The following is a 15,098-nucleotide window of genomic DNA, read 5'->3' as shown; positions in this document are numbered from 1 at the left end:
CCTGTGGTCGGTGTGCCCGCTTGGCTGCTGCGTCCCCCTTCTCTCCTGCGTGGACCAAGTGTTGCTTTGTCATTTCAGAAGGATGAGATATAAAAACTGCATGGATTTTACAAGCGTTGCATTTCGAAGATTGTATTCTGTAACAGGCTGCTAACACTCTTACGTTACAGTGGAATAAGTATTGTGTTGTGAGGTTTTCAAATACAATCTTGCCATTGGATTAATTTATTTTAAAGAAAAACCCTGTGTTTTGGCAAAATGTTGCAGGCATTTTGAAGCCATGTGATGTTTTTTCAGAGACTAATATTTATGTTTTTGAATGTCCAAGTTGTTCTTCAGTCAACTTTTATAGGAATTTGCAAAAACTTCTCAGAGTAAATGCAAAGAAAAGAATACGGTCTAGTAAATTTAACCCTAGTTTAATTTTGTCAAGCTTTAGTGTGATAAAATTACTGTGTTGTTATATTGTAATTAGGAGTCGACTACTTCAACTTCTTAAGTTGTTTGGGCCAAATATTCTAAAACAATTGACTTGCTATGTTTGATGTAGTTGGAGTGCCATTAAACTAAGTTAAGAATCTCATTTTTATGTAACTGAAAACAAACTTTAGGAAAAGCCACTTTGTTAGTTCTCACAGTGTACTTTTTGATTTTAGAAACATGCAGAATGTAGGAAAGTCATATTGCAAGAGTTCTATCTGTGCTAAAGGATAGATTGATAGCATGTACTAACTTTAAATCATTTGTATAGCTTTCCATTTCATATCGTCTGTCCTGATTAAAAAAATAAATTTCATTTAAGGCTATCCATTAAAAAAAAAAACTATTGGCAAATTTGACAAATTATGCTAGGTATTATCTTTTCCCTCATAGAAAAGTAGCCTTACGAACTCCAAGTAATTTCCAGGAGGCATTCCACTAAGAGATTAAACATCTCTGGGGATCTGTCACTGGCTAGCGTGTTAATTCCAGATCCTGTCTCACATAGTGAGTTGCTTTTTAGGATTCTTTTACTGGGAAACCTGGGCTGAAGCCAGGGTAGGTGGTCGGGTTTTTGGTTTGTTTTGTATTTTCCCGAGTGTGTTTCTTTTTCCCCTTCCAGATCGGGAGGAGTGCGCTTGTGACCTCCTCTTCGTCTCTGCCTTCCTTCCCCTCCACACTTTCCTGGTCGAGGGACGAGAGCACCCGAAGGGTTAAGTACACTCTGGATGGTCTGCTCTCTGGAGGAGGGGCAGTGCTCCTGGATGCTCTGTGCTTCTCCTGGCCCTCCGCTAACCCCCTTCTGTCCTGCATGAGGCAGCGCTTCCCTCCTGGTGTCACCGCACGTGCGCGCACACGCGTGCACACACACGTGCACACACGCATGTCTGCCAGAAGCGGCCTCCCATTCCTCTAACCCCACATTGCTCAGTCTCACGTGATATTTAACAAAGTTCACAACTGATCCTGTAACATTTATTCTGAGCATACTGACTTTTTAAACAATCAGAAAAGTAGCTGGCTGCTGGTTAAATATTACAATGGGGCAAATCTGCCCAGTTCGTTCAGAGAATTAGTGTATTTGGACTAACGGAAACACTAAGACATCGTGCCTTTTTATTTTTTATTTTTTTTATCTCTTGACATATTCTGTGTCATCCTCATCCTTGACACACCAGGGTTTTGCAGTCTCTGTCCCACATCAGGACTGCAGCACATGGCAGCCCTGGAGGTGTAGGCGGCCGTTAGTATGAAGCTGTCCACTTCGTTAGCTGGTCAAGGCCAGCTTGCTGATGGACAGCGTGCGCTCCCCACAGCAGGACGTGGCGCAGGTGAGCCCCTTTCAGAGTAGCCAGGCAGCGAGTATCTATCGAGCACCTCCTCCACACCTAGCCTTTTGATAAGTCAATTAAAGGGTCCCAGGGACTTAGGTGACAACCCTGCTCCCAAAGGCACTGTCGATTCAAAAATATTTTCATGCATGGGGAGTACACTATGGCAAGCGGGGAGAGTCGTGGAAGAGCACTGGGTGAGGGACCACCTTTATGGACATGGTGGGATTTGCTCAGTCAAGGCCTTTGTCCATTCCCTCCACATCGGCAGGAAGGATGGAGGACCCTTCCCACTGCCAGTGCCTTACAGCTCATGGAGGCCCTTCGGCGACTCTTTGCTGCACTTTGAGGTAGTCTGTTAAAAAGATGTCTGGATATATGCTACAGTCTTCTGAGCAGTTCTGAGATTGAACTGCAGTGTTTTTTATTACATTTCAGTTAACTAAGGGACAGACAAATAGAAATGAAGTCATCTCTTTTGAAATTGTGTTAATGAGTCGAGGAAACCTCGTTTGTCCACCCTGGAAATTAAAAAAAAAAATTTTAATTAAAAAAAATGACTGAGACAGTGTGTTATACAAGCCATTTAAACCAGTGGTCCTGATTGCTCCTGACAACTCCATCAGGAGCTTAGGATTTTATGGCATGTCCATATTCAAGAGAAAACTGCGAACCTATTAAATAAATAGAACCAGCACCAGCTATTAGGTACTTTCCTATTAACAGCTTCGAGAGAGCAGCACTTTTAACTAATAGATCTTAGTTCTGCATGTTTACAGTAATTTTCATAAAATTAAATGCTGGCTAATTCGAAACTCTGAAATACGCTTTTGTTGACAACAATGAAGGATTGAATGTAAGTAACTGATTTCCTGGGTGGTTATTGCTATAAGTTGTTTTGTGTCCCTGAGAAACATTTCCTGAGTACTTTAATCAGATGTATGTATCGTTACTCTTCTAAAATGTTTAAGTGAAACTTGGTACTTCTGATCATCGTGAGGGTCATGCATTTGATTTATAATTATCAAATTTACGTCAAGGAAGGTAAAAAGACCCATTATAAAAAGGTGGGATTTTCTGCGTTTAATTCTGTTTTCTGGCTTTTTCCACTGGAGCAACTCTGGACAAATTTCCCAGAATAATCACTTAAATGCAAGTTTTTTACATTCCATTTTATGCTATGTATGTGTGTATACACACAAACACACACGTGTGTGTGTATGTGAATGTATACATAAAAGCTAAAAGAAAAGAAATTTAAAGATCAGTCAGACATTCCCTGTGAAAGGTAAGAAAAGATGTTTCGTTCGTTTGTTTTGTCTTTTGTCCTTTGTTTTGTTTTATCTTTTGAGATCACCTGGAAGAGCCTGGTCTCCCTGTTCCCTGCCCCAGTTACAGTGCCTGCCTTTGGTCTTCCATTTAGGCATCTGGTAGCCAGTAACTCACTGGTTGACTCATAAAGTCAAGTCAAAACAGCAAGTGAAGAGAACTTCTTGCTGGTAGGGGCTATAAGCAAAGGGATCTTAAATGTGGTCGTTTTTACAGAATTTGGCTTTCCAGACACCCTGTGTAGCTCCAAGCCAACACTTTTAATCATTTGCCAGATGAGTTTGAGTGGGTAAAATATGGACTCTCATTGAATTTTAGGGGCCCACTGCAAGTGTCTTACGTTAGCGTAGCTTCGACCAAATAGAGCATTTGGAGGAAACATGAAAGAGCTCAGCAGACAGAGAAAGAGTGTTCGCACTGGGAGAGGAGAGAGAGAGGCCATGGGGATAGGAAGCAATGTGTGGTGTTAGTAAGGAGGCTTGCCCCACCTCGGGGCTGGCTGCCTGCCTGCCCACATAGGGCCTTCACAGGGCCAAGCAGCATTGTCAGTAAGGAGCAACTAATTAAACTCTATGTAGACCTTCTTAACTGACTTACTCTAAAGGAGCCATTTTTGGGGGATGAAGCTACAGGATCTCCATATGTTTAAGACTCTGAATTTATAGCTATATCTTCAGCCACATTTTATTGCAGCATCAATGAAATTTACATGTTTTAATTAACCTGGATTCAATTCGAGGTGTAGAACTGGAAATAGCCCATATTTGTATTTTGCAATTGGTAACCAATTTAGGTTTTTAAATCAACCTGTTCAAACAAAGAAATTCTCCAGCGCAATAAATAAAACACATGCTGAGGGAAAATCATTTTTATTAAATACTCCAGAACTAACGTAGTTTCCTTTGAAGGAATGTGGTCTCCTTCAAATGTTGTCGCCCTGGAAGGCCCTGTACTTAGCAGTGCTGCCATTTGCTCAAAACAGTGGTAGGAATCCTGCATCTCACTTTTAATTTTTAAAAAGACTTTTCTGTTTTTTAATTTTTTGGTGGGGGAGGTAATTAGGTTTTTATTTATGGTGGTGGAACTGGGCATTGAACCCAGGATGTTATGCATTCTAAGTATGAGCTCTACCACTGAGCTATACCCTCCCCCTCTGCATCTGGTTTTTCATTCTCCACAGTTGCACCCCATCTTTATATTTTAAAGGATAGATGTTTGGGGAGACAGATAAAAGTGTTTGGAAACCAAGTGTCACTGGGTTAATCCATTTTGGTTCACAAGCAATGTGTGGCAATAAATGAACAGTTTCTGGTTTCCTTGTGTGGCTCCTACAAGCCATCTTTGAGAGTTGTTCTTGGAGGGCCGTCTGTGTTGAGCAGTGGAGGTCCTCAGAGCCCCAGGCGCGGAGTATTGGAGATAGCAGGAGACGGGAAGCCCGGAGTCTTGGTCCTGGTCTCCTGCCGACTCTTGGCCTTGGGGATGACACCCAGCTTTTTCAGCCCTTCATTTTCCCACCTGGTATTAGACTAGCTAATCTGCAGTGGCTCCCAGCACTGACGGTCTATGGGTATGTGTGCTGGCAGGTCTGCTTTTTAAATGGATCCCCTTATATTACAGTTAAACTCCATACCCCTTAGAGAGCTCCGCGTGAGCGTTGCCTTTCGTGTCTGTGTTGGTTTGTACCAGGGATCTGTGTGTGGAGCAGCCGTGAGCTAAGAGGAGAGTGGGGTAGAGAAAGAAAGAAACCATTTCTGGATCCACTGTTCATCTTTTACGAAATTTTCAACTAAGTGTTGGCTCCCATCCCAAATACGGTCTGGGGTGTCAAGGCCACGTAGCCTGACAGGTGACAGTTCCTGGGGAGGCACCGAGAAGCGTCTGGTGCTCTCAGCTCATGGGGTCGCCTTTTCTCTCATAGGCTTCCAGGCTGGAGAAGCAGAACAGCACACCCGAAAGTGACTACGACAACACTCCCAACGACAGGGACCCAGACGACCTGGGGTACATCTGCAGGAGGAGCGGCCTGGGGGCTGGGCCCTTACCCCAGAGACCTAGCAGGCGCGGGTGCGGTCAGGAGGCGCAGCACACCACCTGCACCCTCTGTTTTCAGACCCATAAGGTCGTCAGACATTGAGGCATGAGTTCATAGTTCACACGTCTTCTCACTTCACGTTATTCACCAAAAAAGGGGGGCCTTTTGTTTTCCTTTCACTAGCTGGTGATGCTCGTCTCTAAGTCTCTGATGTGCTTAAAGTCAGTCCTTCACTTCATTTTCGAGTTGATGGCAGATTACTGTCTGCATTTGTATCCCAAGGAGTCGGCTCAGTGAGGGCTGGCTTCCTAACAACACAGCCTCCCTGTTCTGGTCGTTCCCTCCCTTTCCCCTTCTTTACCCTTCCTGCAAGACTCATACCACTTCCAGCCCCACGGCAGAATGAAACAGCCTCCCTGTGAGCTGTGGCTGCCTGCTGATGAACCAGCCTTACCCCGAGTCTCCTGCCAGACAGGATAAAGGAAACCACAGAAGCAGCCAGCTCGTGCCTTCAGCAAGCACACGTGCAGTGGCTCCTGGAAGCAGAGAGGCAGCCAGTAGGCACCTGCCACTTTTAACCACTTCTGTAATGCTCACAGGTCAAGCAGAAAGGGAAGGCAAAGGAGTATGGTGTGGCAAGGTGATGGCTCAGTCCCAGATCCGGCAGAACCCCACGCAGCCCCGAGCCCCGTCCTCCCCAGCACCGAAGACGTCATCCGGAAGACTGAACAGATCACCAAAAACATACAGGAGCTCTTAAGAGCCGCCCAAGAAAATAAACACGACAGGTAAGGGGGCTTGGAAATCCTGCCTGGCAGGACGTGTGCACTGCTGCTGCTCCAGTTATGAACGGGGATTTTTTTTTCAACATGCTGACTTGGAGAGTTGTTGAAAATTTCAGGTTTACATAATTTCAGGCTTCAGAACAAATTTGTAAATTTGGTTTTGTTTTTTCTTACGTGGTATTTTCAGTTTTTCATCTTCTTATGGAGTGCTCTGAATCTAAGAAATAGGACTGCAGCACACTTGGGGTAGGGTATTCCTGGTTCTCGGTGGCGAGGTAAAAGAGGCCACCTCAAACCCGCAGTGCATTCTCCCCACCACCCTGCTCCGTGTGGTCTCCTTGGCTGGGGGAGGTCTGCTGACTTAGAAGGCATCCTGAAACGAACTGATTTTGTACCTGTTCCCCTCGTGTGTGCATGGGTGTGCGTGTGCGTGAGCGCTGATTTAATCGTAAAAGTTGATTTAATCGTCGCCCAAATCATTCTCTGCTCCTGAAAAAAAGAGTCTGTTCACTCTGAGCAGAACCGTGTCGTGCAAGTTGTTCCTCCCTCTCCCAGCCCTTGTTCTCACTCACCCCTTTGTTCTCTGAGAGTGAATTCTCTGAGAACACCTGGCAGGTTCTTAACTGTTGTGGGTGGCATCCTGGTTTCACGTGGCTGGCCTGCTGCCGACACCCTCCTGACACGTTTAACATCATCCCACCGAGTTTATGAAAGCCGCGGGGTTCGGTCAAAACCCAAGAACTACCTCATTTTTTTTATCAAGTCAGCAAAGTTTAGGGCTTGAGTGAAGAACTTCTCTTTGTGCCTTTGCACAAACAAAAGTCGTTCAAGGAACGACTTTCTTTTCCCTTCTTTTCCCTCTCTGTCCTCTTCCATGAAGAGATGCACCCCTGTCTTTTGCACAGCCTGTGTCCCTGGCACTGCCGTGCCCACCTCCCCATGTTCTGCCATTTCCCTTCTTGCTGCACAGCTGGGACTTCTCCCAGTGTCGTTATTTCCACACAGTAGGAGAGGAGTGGTCAGTGTTTACTGAAGGAGCAGTTAGTCTTGATGAGTGGACTGCTGGAGGAGCCCCAGGGACAGAGAGGAACCTGCATAATTTCTCAGCTTCTCTCCACCAAAATTACGTAGCCATTTATCTGCCCCGTTCCCCGGACATCCCCTTCATCACACGTCCTTCACGCCTCCCACGCTGCAGGTGCATACTTCCTTTGCTCAGCACCGCAGCCTTGGCAACAGGCACCTTCATTATCTCATTACATCAAGCAAAGTGGTTCACACTTTTCCCAGTACAATCTTTCACGGAACCTCGATGCTAGGGTGAAAGCCTTCCCCAGGGCTCTCCCACCAACACCGGGCCTCACTTCTCATTTCCCCCAGCTCAGAAGGGCCTGCTCGTATTTCAGACAACAACACAGAGATATGCTCACGTTAGGTTGCTCTCTTTGATAGTTGTCAGAAATATAAATGTCTGCCCTGGGGCTGTTTCTGGCTTTGGCAGTCACAATATGGTGCTTGATACAGTTGGGAAATTTCTTTTTTTTTAAGATGTACAAATCCATTCAATAATGTTATGATCCTATTTTTTAAAGACTGTTAGAGAGTAATACAGAGATTTTACTCATTAGCTCACTCTTTTGGTTTAAACTAGATTCGGCCTAGAGAATTTATATTTTATAAATTGTTCAGCATTGTAGTAAAATCTCTGGCCACTTGCATATTGGAGACGCTTTCATTTATAACCTTGTGTGGTACTAATTAAACCCATCCCCTTTCCTCTTGTTGATCCATTGCTTGTGCTCATGCTAAGTGGACCAGCAGCCCATGCATGCATGGTCAGCCTTGGTCCAGGTACCCTGGACTGAGCAAGCTCCCCACAGCCCCTGACCTTCCCTCCCTCCTCCTGGTCCCATCCCTCAGCCTCCATCCTCGCTCCCTGCCTGTCTGTGTCTGTCTGTCTGTCTGTCTGTCTCTCTCACACGCACACACACATATAGTTAACAGTTCAGGGATTACTACATATTATGCACAAAAGCCTTTTTGAGGAAAGATAAAAATTTGAAGTTGTGGACATGAACTGCCTCTGATAGAGCAGGAGGACTTGGTCGTTATCTGCACATGCTTTCTTCTGTGGCTTTTTGAGGACTTCCTCAAATACTTTGTAATGAGTGAGCTTCTGAGAGATGTCCTTAGGAAAAACTTCTTCTCTGTGTAGTTGGTGGAAAGGGTGAATTATGTTTCTGGATCAAAATGAAAATCATAACCAGCAAAACATGAATGGTTCAAGAAACATTCATGCCTTTTACGATGGTTGCTGTACAAATGCCGTTTTTCGAGTGTCTGTGTCACCAGATGGGCTGTTGCCCCTTTGTGTTTGCAAGTGAGCTAACTCCTTGTGCAGTGGCATTTTTGTTATTACGTGGTGTGTGGTTCTAACTGCTCACAAAGGTAAAAGTCAGGATTTCCCATTTGAAGACATCTTGGTATAATTCAAACCACTTTCTTGAGGTGTAATGATTTAATTAAAATGTAGGTAGTCCTAATTAAAATAGTTGTAACACTAGATTTGATTCTTACAAAGATGAAGTACAGAGGTTGTTTATGACAATCTTTAAGCAGAAGCCTAAAAAATGGACCTAAAAAATGGAGAAGGAATATTACTTGAGGGCTTTCAGTACTAGGATGGATGACAAACAGCCCTGGGTTCTGTATCTTAGAAGGGAAGTTTTAAAGCACAGCCACGTGGGTTCTTGAGCAAAGCCAGGCCCATGTATTCACACCATATCCCCTGCATGCTGAAACCAGGCTCCAAAAGAGCTTTTCCGATTTCCCCCCGGGCTCTGTGGGTCAGTTCTAGAAACAAAACCCAGGCCTGGGGTCAGTGTGGTGTCTCAGAACTGTCACTAAGTACCATCTTCATTTTGTCTTTGTCTCTGCACCTTGTGACACCTACTACCCAGGACAGAAGCCTAACATTTTTAAGATGCAGGAAACGAGCCCCGTATGTTGCTTATCACAATACTGAGAGTTCTGAATGAAGGGAAAAGTCTCAGTTCTTCCAGTGCTCATCACTGGAGAAGTCAGAATCACCAGTCATCAGTGGGAAGAGGCTTTACATAGTGATGGGAGTCTGATGCCAGGAGAGGCCCGGTGGGTGGAGTGAGGGTGCCTGGCTCGGTTGCTGGACGGCCAGGGTTGCGCTCAGCTCTCTCTCACCAGCTGTGGGACCTTGGACAAGTTCTCCACCTCTCCAGGCCCCGTCTTCCTCATTTGAGAAATGGGTGTGATAGTAGTACCAACTTCATGGGGCTGGTGGGCGGATTACGCAATTCTCTGCAAAGCACCAGGAACAGAGCCTGGCCACACAGCCAGTGCTCCTGACGCTTCGGCTCACATGCCGTCCTCTTGGGGACCCACAGGAGGCCAGGCGGCCTGGAAGAGGGATGAGGACGGGCAGACTTGACGCGTTTTGTCTGCTCAGAGCTCGTCAGCGAGCAGAGAAAGCGCTGACCGTGCTCAGACCGTTTTATACACGTTCATGCAGCTTCACAAGAAAACAACGTGACAAGTGTCTGAGCAACTAGATGAGGCTGACCTCAGTGTTGCCTCTTTACCAAGAATAAAGCTTTTCTCTCCCTAACAATTCAAATGCATTGAAGGGAAGGAATTCAGAAGCGCCCGTTGGTTAAAGATACCCGTGGGTGTTGAGGTGTAGGCTAAAGGAATTTTTTCAGTCCTTTCCTTTTAATTTGTGGCTTTTTGCATGGAAATCCTTGTTTCTCTTTCAAGAAATTAGGAAGATGAAACACATGAGAATTGAATAACCACCTGGAGGCGGCGTGGGTATCTGTGCAGACTGTGGCTCCTCCTGGCTAGCAGTGTATGTCACCTCCATTTACACCTGGAAACTGTTTTCATCAGATTGAATGAACTCACAAGAAAGGATGGAGGGGGGCCCTGCGTTACCACCGCGCGTCTTCTGCTGGTGTGGGGTCATAGCAGGCTGGCCACGGCCGCAGCCCCTTTCCTCAGGGAACGTCAGTGGGACCTATTCTTGCCTGAGAGTTCTCTGTCTCTGAATTATTTTTACTGTCGTTGAATAACCTCTTCAATAACTTCTTCTTGCAGTTATATTCCCTGCTCAGAGAGGATACACATAGCTGTTACAGAAATGGCAGCATTATTCCCCAAAGTAAGTCACTCCCTACTCCCTTGGTTTAGATCCTTTTTAACAAACTGCAAGAAATGTCTTTATGACTTTTATATTCTATTAACCTTTTTGCAGCACAGAGAATTTTAACTATGCAAATAGCCCTTTGGGGCTTTGAAATATTTTTGTTCTACATGAGTATTGATGTGGGTTTAATAAGACAAGAATGTATGAGCCAAATGCCAAAAGGCAAAAAGCATGAATAGGATAAAATTGTACCTGGAATGTTTCATCCAAGTGGATTAATATTTTTCAAAAAGCTACTTGAGAATAGCACTACTAAATGAGCACTGCTAAATCCACTGCATGCACTTTGACCTTTGAGTCAGAGCGCTTCAGCATCCATCGCATTGTGAGTCACCGAGCTTGCAGTGTTCCGAGCACCCCAGTACAAAAGTGCATGATAGAACTGCCGTTCACTGCGGAGCAGCCTGAGCTGTCGTCCGGGGAATGCTTGTCCCTGCTCCCGGACATGTCCGCCCTGCAGTTCATGGCGAATGGCTGTGTTTTTCTGTTTAGAAACCCAAGTCTGACATGGTGAGGACTTCCCTCCGGTTACTGACATCCAGTGCCTACCGGCTCCAGTCTGAGTGCAAGAAGACCCTCCCGGGGGACCCGGGCCCACCCACAGATATCCAGCTGGTCACGCAGCAGGTCATCCAGTGTGCGTACGACATCGCCAAGGCCGCCAAACAGCTGGTAACCATCACCACCAAAGAGAACAACTGAACAGCTGGACAGGTGCTGGCCCTTCCGTTTTCTAGGCTTTTTCAAAGTCCAGTTCCCCACTTAGACATGGAACTCTTCCGATTTTTACAGAAACAAACATTTAATGAAAATCTCAAACTTTTTAAAAGAAAAACTCAGTATTATTTTTGCATGTTTTCTAACAAATTTTCAACTATTAATTTAACCCACTTGCCTTATTTTGTGCCTGTTTTGCCAGTTTATTTCCTGACGTTCTCTTGTGCTGTCGGTGACCGTTGAGTTCATGGTCATAGACATCAAACGCAAAGCTTCATTGTTTAAGTCTGTTAGAACTTCTCCATCCCTTCAGACTCCGTGTCTGTGGCTAAAACTGTAACTGAGGTTTTTAGTGAAACATTTTCTAGAGAGAGTTGACTTAAAAAAAAGAAATTCAACCTTGTCTGTTCCCTATCAAGCATTGTGCAATAAGCAACATTTCCAGCCTCTACTGCGAAATCTCTTTGGGGTATCTCCAAGCAGGCAGGTAGAGAAAGGACTTTGCCACTTTCTAAAAACAGTGTAACAATCTCTCTTGGAAGGAAACAACAAACTGCGCCATTTCTTTTAACTGTTCTCTCACATTAGATGTTCTTTCATCTAATTTTTCTGTCCTGATCTTCTGTCTCTTTCTATTTTACTGTCATCCTGAAGTCTCCCACAGCGTCCGATAAGCACTCACCCTCCGTGTCGTGTGCCATTTGGCCACGTTACCGCGCACAGTCCAGTGCTCTGCCTTACCCCGGGGAGCCAGGCGTTCCATTCCAAACACGTGGCAAAGGGGAGCCTCAGTCCCCCCCACGAGCCGTGACTCGTTTCATGCCCCCCCTATTCCGGTATCACTGCCATAACCTGTGAGAAGAAGATGACCCACTCCCTGGCGCCGTGTCATACCTCTCAGCCCAAATTCAATTGCTCCTTTAGCCGCTTACAGCCTTCTCACACCACCTGCTTCAAATACCGCACCACCTTTGAGGACTTCTTACAAGGTGAAATTTATACAGTCATCTGGGTTCGTTTCTTCTCCCTTACCTCGCCGGTACTTCAGAATGGGACGTCACCTTTCAAGAATTCCTTAGAGAGCACTCTCGCTGAGCACCAGCTGTCCCAAAGCTATGAAAGAGTGCGGGTGTAAGCTCTGGAACCCACCGGGACTGAATTCCAAATTACTACGGAGAGCTTTCCTGTTCTGAAAGCCGAAGTGTATTCCTTCCCTGCTCGTTGCAGCGCTTCTGTGTGGGCCTGGCTCAGACCCTGACCGAGACCCGAGGAGCCAGGGTGGGGGACAGTTTACCAGTGGGGACAGCGGCCCCCAGCTCCACTCAGACTGCTGTGTGGAAAAGGGGCTGGGGTTGCCAGAGCTTTGATTTGTTGAGAGACACCAGGTACTTTTTGTGCCGTCTCTCCATTTATAAATGTTGACGGCTGATCTAAATGTTCTCACAGCACATATGGGTGAGCTGTGGCCCCTAGGCTGCCGGCTCACAGCTCTGCCCCGGGACCCTAAACTGTGTAGTGTGAAGGCCTGGCTTCCTCGGTCTCACCTGGTTTAGCCCCTGAGCCTTACCTGTAACGTGGCCGCCATCCCGTGTTAAGTTGCTGTTAGGCCTTATTTCTCCTGCATAGTGCTCGTTCATACGTGTGAAAAAGTCAAAATATTTTATCAAAGTTGCCTAAATACATGGCTAAATAAGCTTGTGTCTTCACAGAACTGTTCGATGCACAGGCACCTTTGTAGCTTGACCGTGTGCTGTCGGGAGAGGAGCGCCACGCTGGTGTTTGGCTCAGAGTCGCTGCACGTGGCTGCTCTCGCTGGGTTTTGCTACACTGAGTAGCATGGGGAAAGGGTCCACGTCTCCAAGACTTGTCTGCACAAACCTAAGTGCCATGCTGTTGTTGGATGCTGAGAGGACACCTTCTCGAAGGATGTTTTCTACCTTAAGTTCAAGCACCATCTGAAAACCTTTTCTGCATGCTGCATGTACCAAGCTGTTCCTCCTCTTTTTTTGCAAACCCCTGCCCCTCTTTTGGGCCGACACAGGCTGCTGAGGACAGGCCCAGAAGCAGTCCAGTCCCAAGTCGGGGCCCTTGGCCTCCCCTGGAGGACGGGATTCTGAATAATGAGTTGCCTGCTGTGAGGGAAGCGGTGTCTTTACTTGAACACTCAGGACCTGCAGTGGAGGCCGTTGTTCCGTGCCCCTAAAATCCAGGAATGTGGGGACCAACAAAGCATTTCCAACTGTGAGAACACCACAGAAGTTCGCTCTGTAAGCCCACAGTGCCAAAACTCGGGAACGACGTGCCTAGGTGGGGTGACACGCGGTGACAGGAGGGCTGCAAGGCGTCCCTCTCATCAAGTGCCCTGCGCGTTTCCTCGGCCCTCAGGGGCCGGGGTCAGAGGTCCCTGGTCCTGCTGACAAATCGCACCTTGTCTGAACAGCTGTTCACCACCTTTTGCACATGGGTTCCGTGGCCTTGCACTAGTGTCTGAGTTCTGTAATGTCATTTTTTTACCCTTAATTCTCAACTCCCCACCCCTTCAAATGCCCCACGAAGCTGGTAGGACAGAGGTGCACTTTACAAAACTGGCACTTGCCGAGAGAGGGAGACAGCTCCACCCCTGCGCTCCTCTAACTGAAGCCGTCCTCTGCCTCGGAATGCAGATAGTTCTTATTTGCCAAAGAACAATGAATCGGGCCCAAAGATAAGTTACAGCATTTCATAAATTGGAACTGCAAACGCACAACTCGGGAGCTGTCGTCCGATTCCTCGAGCGATTTAAGCTGCGGAAGCAAGCGTGAGACTGGCGTGTCTGTCCTCCCCTGCAGCCCTGAGCTTTCCAAGTAGTTTCCCTTCTTTCCTTGTCCCGGTTGAAGGTCACCTTGATTTTACAAAAGAAAATGCTGCATAGGAAAAGTGAAATGCCTTTTATTCAAACGTGTTCTACCCACGTCACCCGTTACTGGGTACTTACTTCTCATGTTTGTTGTACATTCTACTCCTGTAATTACTGTGCGACCCTTTCAGCGTTGTAAAATCGTTCTGGAATTTGTGCCTGCTAGTTATGCAATAAACAGGCTCTCTAAGTGTCCTTGTGGTTGGTAATTCTGTGCTTCTCACAAATTAGCTGATGTTTCCAGACTCAAGTTGAAGTTCCGAGAAAGTTCTCTCCACAGAACCCCATCTTTGACACAGGATGGGACTGAGTGTGCTTCATGTCCTTCGGAGCTCCGTCAGGGCACAGGAATGACCACCTTTTCCTCTGTGCTGAGCAGATAGCGTTCTTAAAAGAAGTCCTACATCAAGGTACCCGTTCATGTATCTGATCACGATGTAGTTACTCCTTTCGCTTTTTAAATTCAGTGAAAGCCCCTCACCTCTTCTCAGCAGGTGAAAGAGTGCTGAAGTTGGTTTGGTCTCACAAGGCCACCAGTCTTTTACTTTATAGCCTGGCCTGTTGTGCAGGTTCACCCGGGCATCATGGTGTAGATTTATACTGGGCTCATTGGAGCCACTCACAGTCCCCAACAACTGTCCTTCAGACAGGCGACTTGGGGCACTGCTCCCCAGTGGAAGACGGGGTGGGCAGCATGCATGCCTTTCCATGTGAGCAGTCTGGGGAAGACAGAGGATCTTCTCTCTGTGATCCACCTGGTCTGAGGACCCAGCAGGGCGGACCCATCAGCTCACACCCGGGGACACCTCCTAGGGCGGGGTCCTCTGACTTGCCAGCATCAGAGCCCCTGCAGGGCTTGCTGGAACAATCTCCCATTCATCTCCGATTCAGCGGCTCTGGGGTGGGGCCTGGGAGTCTGCATTTGTGACAGGTTCTCCGGGACACTGCTGCTGCTGGTCCCGGCACCCCACCCCTGCCTGAGAGGCACTGCTGGAGCCCATTTTCAGGCTTCACCACCACCACCACCACCACCACGCAGCTCCTTGCTTTCTGCCTTTAACCCCGTTTTTATAATAATTATAATTAAAGCTTGTGTTTATCATCTATTTACTCTGGCCAGGGGCTGTGCCTTACGTGTATTAATTTGTTGAATCCTGACTACAGCGCTGCGAATATGAAGCAAGAAGAGTTGTTCCCATTTTACAGATGAGGAAGTTTACACTTGAGGAGGTTACTTCCGCATCCAGGGAGTTACTGTTAGTCTGCGTGTCTTCCTCTCAATCAGCCAAGA

The 15,098-nt window shown here is 46.7% G+C and overlaps 1 protein-coding gene across 10 annotated transcripts in view; it reads left to right on the top strand.

Moving 5' to 3' along the window:
- Positions 1-14,002, top strand: part of GIT2 (GIT ArfGAP 2) — a 46,731-nt gene extending 32,729 nt beyond the window's left edge. For 5 of the 10 annotated variants that reach the window (XM_072953602.1, XM_072953598.1, XM_072953601.1 and 2 more), the window contains 5 exons: positions 1,103-1,192; positions 5,059-5,141; positions 5,772-5,960; positions 10,086-10,149; positions 10,687-14,002. In XM_072953602.1, the coding sequence (XP_072809703.1) occupies positions 1,103-1,192; positions 5,059-5,141; positions 5,772-5,960; positions 10,086-10,149; positions 10,687-10,896 (636 nt within the window). In that variant the 3' untranslated portion in view covers positions 10,897-14,002. The remainder of the gene's footprint in view (positions 1-1,102; positions 1,193-5,058; positions 5,142-5,771; positions 5,961-10,085; positions 10,150-10,686) is intronic. The other 5 variants (XM_072953605.1, XM_072953603.1, XM_072953604.1 and 2 more) reach the window with 2 other exon arrangements.
- Positions 14,003-15,098: the final 1,096 nt, after the last annotated feature.

Source organism: Vicugna pacos, chromosome 32, assembly GCF_048564905.1.
Source record: "Vicugna pacos chromosome 32, VicPac4, whole genome shotgun sequence".
NCBI lineage: Eukaryota > Metazoa > Chordata > Mammalia > Artiodactyla > Camelidae > Vicugna > Vicugna pacos.
Note: the sequence above shows the minus strand (reverse complement) of the source record. Positions and strands in the feature narration are given on the sequence as shown.